We start from the raw sequence: 9,053 nt of genomic DNA on the forward strand, positions 1-9,053 counted from the left end.
GATGGAATGAATTAATGGTTGTATCTGGAGACAGAGACCAGACTACATGGCCTACTAGAATCTGTAAGACTCCATGAGTCTATATTATTCACTAGTATGGTAGAAAAGCAACCAAAGATCACAATCTAACCAACTGTTTATATCAAACTATTTTATGCTTTAAAGAAAGATACAGATGTAGATGTTGCTTTGAGCTTTCTACCTACCTTTCTTGTAAATCTGGAGAGCTGTTAAATGGTAAAAATGATATTTCACAGTCCTCTGGCCTAAAATACAATGAAATTTGTTATTAACACTCACTGATTCTGAGATAAAAGATTCTTGGTTTAAGAAAAAAAAGACTTACCTAAGTTTTGCCAGTGCCTTAATTACAGCAAAATCCCTCCGTTGGGTAGGGGACATCCATCGATGTTTTTCTGCCAGAGCCAAAGTCCTCCCACCAAAGCCAAACATGGCCGAGAACCCGAAGCGAAGAAGCTTGCCAGTGGTACTGAAGGTGCAGACATCGACCGGTTGTATGTGCCCTTGAATATTATATTAAATATTACTCAACTGTGCAAGAGTGCCAGTTGTCAAAATGGCAAACACAGAAGAGCACATTTATTTACTTTCAGATCTCAAGCTACTTTATACCATAATGAATATCTTTGCTTTCTCTCCATCTTTACCTACAACTACTGGAATTGCCATTTGAATCTTTTTCAGGTTCTAAGAGAAGAAAAGCACACACAATCACTACGAAGTCCAAAGGGCATGCTATAAATACATTTGATGAATCTCAGAGATAAGCTCTCACCCAAACAGGGATTCTTCTTTGTCTGACAAATGGTATCCTAGATGAAGAAAATGTTTAATTCCATGGTATTTGCCATGGTATGAAAATCTGTATTGAGACATTATAGATTTCTGATTTTCATAATCATTAAGGTAATTTAAAATCCACATGAATTTTTCTTACCTTCAGAAGGAAAGAGCTCTCTCAAGTCAGGCCCCTAGAGCATTTATGTCTCTGAGATCCTGGGGTAAAGGTCTGCTTTTGAAGGGGGAAATACCAGCTAGTCCCTGCCATTCCCACGAGGCAAAGAGCATTTAAACTTAAGAAGCTACAATTTTTCTTTAATTAAAGAATATGAGGAAGAAATCCTGTAACAGCCAAGGGCTGTGGAGAAAAGAGCTCTCTCAAGTCAGGCCCCTAGAGCATTTATGTCTCTGAGATCCTGGGGTAAAGGTCTGCTTTTGAAGGGGGAAATACCAGCTAGTCCCTGCCATTCCCACGAGGCAAAGAGCATTTAAACTTAAGAAGCTACAATTTTTCTTTAATTAAAGAATATGAGGAAGAAATCCTGTAACAGCCAAGGGCTGTGGAAACATGGATGTGCTATGTTCTGCGGCTTTCAAGGCAAAGATTTGTCCCTGGATTTGTGAATCAGAAATATTCCTGTGTGGTCCCCTGTTAATCTCTCCAATTTGCGTCACTTTGAATTTATGTGTGCTTGGGTTGCTCAGTTGGAAAAGCTGAGGTAACAAACCATCATTAAAATAATAATCATCATTAGGGATCTATCTAATCATTAATGATTTCCAGACCTCTAGTAACACCAATGCAAAGAGAACTCCACCTTAACCAACTGGTAAACTGGCTCCAATCGCTTGAGCAAAAGGCAAGTTATGCTGTGACCCTTGTTACTCAGAATATGGCCCAGGGTCCGGCAGCAACTGACAATACCAGGGTGCTTAGTAAGACCTACTCTCAGGCCCTACTCAGAGTCTGCGTTGTACAGGACCCTCGGGTAACGTGCGTACACATTAACCTGGGCAGGCACTCCTAGAAGGCATGGTCCAGGGAGCAGCAGCATGGACACTACTTGGGAGCTTCTTAAAAAGGCAAACTTCTGGGTTCCACCTACAACCCATGGAAGTGCAATGTCTGGGAGTGAGGCCCAGGGAGGTGTCCCTGCTTTGGCAAGTTCTCGAGTTGATTTGTATGCCCCCTAAGGTTTGAGAACAAGTGGTCCAGAAACCTGTTACTCAGTGGACCTCTACCCAGGAGTCAAATACCTAGTCCTCTTTAATAACCCTGTGACCCTCACAGCCTGCCTTTTGGCCATCTAATCGCTAATGAATCTGGACTGGGGGCGGGGAAGGGAGGGAATAGATCAGTCTATTTTGCTTCCCAGTCAGATTTATGGTGAAGATTTTGGAGGAGGCCACATAATTAGAGGGAGATATTTAGGATTATCAATGGATTACAGTACTCCATGAAACACATTTCCTCCATTACCATGGTTAATTAGGAATGGCCATAAACGCATTCCTCTAGAAAGGTTATTAAAAAGCATAATGTACTGTTGTCATGTGCAATAGAGAATGACACATATCATGACTCAAGAAAATACAGCCTGTTTATTCCCTGTGAGTTTGAAGTATGCTAAGCATGCCCAAGCACAACTGTTTTTAGAATGCTAGAGATCACTATTTTTATTTCTATGATTCTAAGGCTTTTCAACTTTGCAACTTTCCCTTAATTCCATAGAACTTGGCAGTGATGACAGGCATGACCAGAAGTCAGAATATTATTTGTCATCTTCTACTCTAATTAACCTGGACCTTAATCCTTAAGATGGTGTTTTAGGCTCTACATTAAAAAGAAATAATATTGTAGTAATTATGCATGGAAATATCAAGGGGAACACTTTGTAAAGTATACGATTGTCTTACCACTACGCTGTATACCTGAAACTAATACAAAATAATACTGAATGTGAACTGTAGTTGAAAAAATATTTTTTTTAAATTAAAAAACAGCCCTGGCCAGATGCTGGTTGTAGCATCTTCCTGTACACTGAAAGGTCACAGGTGCAATTCCTGATCAGGGCACATAGCCAGATTGGGTATTGGTTCCCTGGTCAGGGTGTGTATGGGAGGCAACTGATCGATGTTTCTCTCTCACATCGATGTTTCTCTCCCTCTCTCCCTCTCCCTCTCCCTTCCTCTCTCTCTGAAATCAATAACAACATATCCTTGAGTGAGGATTTAAAAAAATTAAAAATAAATAAATAAATAAAGTCCATGGGGGCGGGGAGGGAGGTGTTCATGAGGAAAGTGGGTGCAAAATTGTAAAACTCTAGACTGCTCTATATTTTTATTTGGATAATCTACAAGATAGAGGACAGTGAGCTGAAACAAAATGTGACTCATCTGAAAAGATGTCTACCTGCTAAAAGAACATGCTGCTCACATAAATAGCAACTATGGGATTTTAGCATCCGCAGAAAAACTATAAATGGTCTACTTCAAGGTAAACATTTTAATTAGCCTGAAAAGTTCTTTTTCTTAACGTTACCAGCAACTCGGCTCACTCACCACCACCTTCCCAAACCTGTTAAAATGCGCCCGCTACAGAGTAAGGACAGACGTCGGAGTCCATGTAGAGCATGACTGATGGAAGCTCCAGGCAGAAGCCAAGGAGGCAAAAAGAAAAAAAAAGGAAAAAAATTGTCCTTGGAAGTGCAAGCACTTCTGCAGAACAATTAACTTAATTAACCAGACACCATGAATATTCATAAGGCCGTTAATGTCTCCCACATCTAAACAGATAAATGTGATGTAATGACTTCCTAGTCAAGCATATCTAAAATTCTCAGGAAAGCTGCACCTACACGTTGGTTCCATGCCCGAAATATCGTAGAAATTAACAGTCCCTTGGCAATACTTAATTTTCCTCAAATTAATTGGAAAGCATGAATTTATTTATGTGAATTCTATAGGAAGATATGGTTTGCAGGCATCAGTATGTGGATCGAGCCTTGTTTTACAACTGGATTGCTTTTTTTATTTTTACGTCCTCTCAAGCTTTTTTCTCTGTCCTCTCCCCCACCTCACACAGGCACACCCCTTAATCCAAATCTCTCCCTAATAGTTCCTTAGCACCAGTTCCCATAGCAACAAACACCATTGCTAATGGCCAGCAGTTCAAATACAGGCTTCTCCACATCTGATCCATCTGAGTCTGACCCTAATTCAGCAGCTTAGTCTGTTGGCTCAGTGTAGTCATTTACTAAGCACCTTCCCTCTGGGTGTCTCTCTCCAGGAGGCAAATGGCTTCGAAGGCAAACGGTCTTCTGTGTTCAGCTTGCAAACTTCCGGCCTAGCTCCTGCTCTTCTGCTGCCAAAGCCCCGGGTAGGCATAGAGTCCTCACATTAAACACGTCCTGACATGCCTTCCTCCTCCTGTTACCTGGGATCCATACGCTGCAAGTCCCGGACAATGACCAGCGTTTGGGAAACGGGCTGTCTCTTCTAAACAATGAGTATTAGGATGGCATTTCTACATGGCCACTGTATATAAAAAGTGCTTTCAGAATCAGATATGCTTAAAAAGAGTGATGATGAAACTTGGTGCTACTCCTTTATAAAATCTGACTTACATGTTTCAAAAAATAAGCATAGCCACCAATTTTTCTAACCAACGATTCACTTTCTGTCAAATGCACAGCTGTGGGGAGGCCCATCTTCCCACTTCTGATTCTCAGGAGCCAAAGAGTGACCTCATGAGGGACGGTACTAAGGAAGAAAAACAGTGACCTACGCAGGTCCCCTCTGCATGGAAAAGTTCCACCATTCTAGACAGAGAGCTACTAAAGCGAAACAAAAATGTCAAAGTGGCTGGCCCCAAATGCATCTTTTTTTTTCTAAATTGAGGTTTTGTTCTCTTTTTCTTAAAGACTACCACAGGTTTTTCTCTATATGCTTAAAATTATCAAGGTATATCCAAGTAGCCTTTTAAATTCTTGCTTGTATAACAGACTTCATACTCTAAAAGGACATTTAAATATCTTTTGTTCTTTGTCAATTAATGCTGAATATACTGAAATCTATACTAAATGAATGTGATTATCAAAATGGGTTGATTTTTCTCAATCATGTACATTATTTCTGTTTTCATAGGAAAGAACAATTCTTTCTGCTTTTCTTTAGAGAAATGTGTGATTTTTTTAAAAATGAAAAGAAATAATCACTTTCCTTCACTATTGTATGTTTAAATAATATTTTTGAAGGAGTGACTCATATAACATCATAAACTCGCAGAAGATGTTTCCTCTCTCTGGATCCCTGTGCTCTCCTCCCTTCTGGATCCCTGTGCGCTCCTCCCTTCTGGATCCCTGTGCGCTCCTCCCTTCTGGATCCCTGTGCGCTCCTCCCTTCTGGATCCCTGTGCGCTCCTCCCTTCTGGATCCCTGTGCGCTCCTCCCTTCTGGATCCCTGTGCGCTCCTCCCTTCTGGATCCCTGTGCGCTCCTCCCTTCTGGATCCCTGTGCGCTCCTCCCTTCTGGATCCCTGTGCGCTCCTCCCTTCTGGATCCCTGTGCGCTCCTCCCTTCTGGATCCCTGTGCGCTCCTCCCTTCTGGATCCCTGTGTATCAAAATGGGTTGATTTTTCTCAATCATGTACATTATTTCTGTTTTCATAGGAAAGAACAATTCTTTCTGCTTTTCTTTAGAGAAATGTGTGATTTTTTTAAAAATGAAAAGAAATAATCACTTTCCTTCACTATTGTATGTTTAAATAATATTTTTGAAGGAGTGACTCATATAACATCATAAACTCGCAGAAGATGTTTCCTCTCTCTGGATCCCTGTGCTCTCCTCCCTTCTGGATCCTGTGTGCTCCAGCTGTTCTCCCTGCCTCTCACCCCCATGTTCTCCTGCTCCCTTCCCCTGATCAGGAATCTTCCTAGAACAGGCTCCCAGCAAGTTGCTCCCTTGCTCTGAACCTTCCATTGTTTCCTTCTGTTTATCAAGTACCATCCTGACGCCTTCCTATGGCATCCAGGAGCCACCATAGTTTGGGCCTATTTTGATAGCGTAATCACCCAACAAATGATCCATTTTCTATTCCTCAACATTCCTGGGTTTTTGCCTTGTTGTTTTTTACTTTTGCAGGCAAAAACCCAGCTCATTCTCATTTTTTTCAGGCCAGACCTATTGAACCCATTTTTAGGCCTAATTCAAATGTTGCTTACTCTAGAACATCATCCTTACATTCATTCACCTAATAAACCTAATTGTTGAGTGTTCGCTGTGCCGTGTTCTATTCTGTTCTAGCTGTTGGAGAAATAGCAGTCGGAATAAATCCTCTCGGTGTTGTCAAGGTTACCTGTGTATACTTTGATTAGGGGGGTTACCACACTTGCCCTCACATGAAGTCATCGGCAGCTTGACTGGAGTGGCCCTGTTTTGAAATTTCATGATCTGGGACCGTGTGATCATTAGACCTTCACATGGAAAGGTAGAATAACAACAATCCCATTTATTGAATGGTTCACTATGTATCCAACTCTCTGCATATACCTCCTAATTTAATATTACAATAACCTTGTACTGAAGTGAATATTACGTGGGTTACCTCCCTTTTATGGATTAGAAAAATGAGGCTCAAAACTATTAAATAACTTGTCCAAGCCTCACATTCTTGCTAGTGAAGATGCCAAGGTTGGGTCTTTCAGACTCAAAGTCTACGTGTTTAACTCTATATCGCACTGTCTAGAAAGTAAAACAGGGGAGGGTGGAAGGATAGAAGGAGAGGGTCCATTTAGCAAAGCTGTGGCCGCTCCCTTGCCTGCCGGTATCACGCCGAGTGGCAGCTGGGCTCGGGCCGGGGTCAGGATGCGGTCTGTTTCCAGGCCGGCGCTCTGCTGGGCTCGAAGGAGCAACGCGTGGGCTACTTCGCTGGCAGAACCGTCTCCACCAACACAGACGACGCTAGAAAATAAGAAGTTACATGAGACAACGCAAGACTTCAAATTAATGGATAATCATTCATGAGATCTAGACTTTAACTGTTCATCTTCTATATTCTATGTGCATGATCACTACACACCTTTCCACATTTTAGTATGTGGCAGTGGATAAGGAGACACTTGCACTACACGGAATATAATACTTTCAGTCATTTCCTCCATGAATGTAATGCCTTAGATGATACCCAGAGAGTAAATATTCTTAAATGGGGAAAGAGGTATCGAAGGGGCAAATTCACATCTGACCTGCATTTTGCTCTGTTAATATCCAAAATCATATTATTCTCATTTTGTTAATGTTAATAATAGCGATGGGCAATTCCTTTCACTAATGCAAAACAAAGTCATAAAATCCTGCTCATTTTCAATAGAGGTCTGAAGATACCGAAATAAGAGTCACGTAAAATATGAGGCTTTAATTAAAGGAACTGCTCATTATCATTAGTATATGACTGTAGTGATTGCAAAGCTGAACTGGTTTTCATCTCCTGGACATCACTGCTAAATGGCACTTCCTTCGACCCTAGTCAGTACTGCTCGTCTTTTTAAGACTTCATGAAAAGTAGACTATAGGGCCTTGGAGGTAGGACTCCATGAAAGTAATATAGAAGACAACAGACATTTGTTTCATAATCATTTGTATTTAAAAAATTCAAAATAACCTTAAGTAGCAAAATGACCTCAATTTTCTCAAAAGAAAGATTTTAAAAATTTTAAATATGTTTTTATTGCTTTTTTAGAGAGAGGAAGGGAGAGGGAAGAGAGCTAGAAACATCAATGAGAGACAGAAACATCAATCAGCTGCCTCCTGCACGCTAGGGACTGAGCCCACAACACCCCAGGCATGTGCTCTGACTGGGAATCAAACCAGTGACCTCTGGGTTAGTGGGTTGACACTCAACCCCTGAGCCACACCGGCAGGGCCACAAAAGGAAGGTTTTGTTATTGGAAGCATGTGTCACAACTCAAGGGCGGGGCAAGACTAGAAGAGAAGTTCGGTGTAAAGGAGAGGTGCTTCTCAGCTCCCACCCACACACATCCTGTGGGGGCAGGCCCCGAGGACCACATCTCCTGAAGCCACAGGTTCTGATTTGGGGTTGTCTTTTAGTCTGTAAACACTAGCATTTTATCTATTTAAAAACACTATGTGCCAAAACAAACAAACAAAACCCACCACAGCCTGCAGGTCATAATCAGCAGGGCTTACTGGTTCCCTCAGCTCCAGATGCTGATGAATCCAGAGGCTGCGGGAGCTTTTCCATCAGCTCTCTCCACCTTGTTCTCAGCCTGGCTGACCCTCACCTAGCTGAGGTTAGCCCATTGGTTGCACGTAGCCTGAGCCATCCAGGTCCACTCTAGTTAGAAGAGGCTCTAGGATATGCGATACATCCCAGGCCTTTTTTGGTTCGGGGTATTATTTTGTTTCTAAACTGATTCCATGGGTTCACATTGTGGCCACTGAATCAGAAGTGATTTTATCTACTCAGGGACAATTTTATGTCCAACGACATCTTGGTTCTTTTCTAGTAAATCCTCAGAATTCTTTAAACTAGGCATTAGCCTCATCCTTGTAAATGGGGAAGCCAAGATTTGATTTGAATCTTATCTATGTGATTTTAAAGATCTCTATGAGCAAATTTCCAAACATTGTATAAACTTATAATTTTCAGATCCATGCCTGTCTACCTACTGAGGTGTGTGGGGCCCAAAAGGAGTTTGTAAAGTCATCTAACAAAGCATCTAACTCAGCGGTTCTCAACCTATGGGTCGCGACCCCTTTGGCATGTCCGATGACATCTTGGCTCTTTTCTAGCAAATCCTCAGAATTCTGTAAACTAGACATTAGCCTCATCCTTGTAAATGGGGAAGCCAAGGTTTGATTTGAATCTTATCTATATGATTTTAAAGATCTCTATGAGCAAATTTCCAAACATTGTATAAACTTATAATTTTCAGATCCATGCCTGTCTACCTACTGAGGTGTGTGGGGCCCAAAAGGAGCTTGTAAAGTCATCTAACAAATCATCTAACTTAACACCAAAGATCTTGACTCTCTTACAGCATAGCAGCCTCTGGCCCCTGGGAGCCTGCATCCAGTTAGAGTGTCGTGTCCACATTAATGTGTGGCTAGAGTTAGTACAGATGGCCTTTCTATGAACACACTCTGCTACCAAAGCCTTGGAAATGTTATCACACATGCTGTGTTACGTATTTTGAAACTATAACAAATGATAATTACAATAAAATTTAACAT

The 9,053-nt window shown here is 41.5% G+C and overlaps 1 protein-coding gene across 1 annotated transcript in view; it reads right to left on the reverse strand.

Annotated features, from left to right (window-relative positions):
• The window catches only part of CERKL (ceramide kinase-like), a 100,741-nt gene that overhangs the window by 11,944 nt on the left and 79,744 nt on the right, over positions 1-9,053 (reverse strand). The window contains exons 5-9 of the mRNA XM_014547160.1: positions 6,623-6,761; positions 1,812-1,991; positions 634-708; positions 347-531; positions 207-266 (exon numbers count right to left, since the gene is read on the reverse strand). Of these exons, the coding sequence (XP_014402646.1) occupies positions 207-266; positions 347-531; positions 634-708; positions 1,812-1,991; positions 6,623-6,761 (639 nt within the window). The remainder of the gene's footprint in view (positions 1-206; positions 267-346; positions 532-633; positions 709-1,811; positions 1,992-6,622; positions 6,762-9,053) is intronic.

This window comes from Myotis brandtii, unplaced genomic scaffold (assembly GCF_000412655.1).
Source record: "Myotis brandtii unplaced genomic scaffold, ASM41265v1 scaffold112, whole genome shotgun sequence".
Lineage (NCBI taxonomy): Eukaryota > Metazoa > Chordata > Mammalia > Chiroptera > Vespertilionidae > Myotis > Myotis brandtii.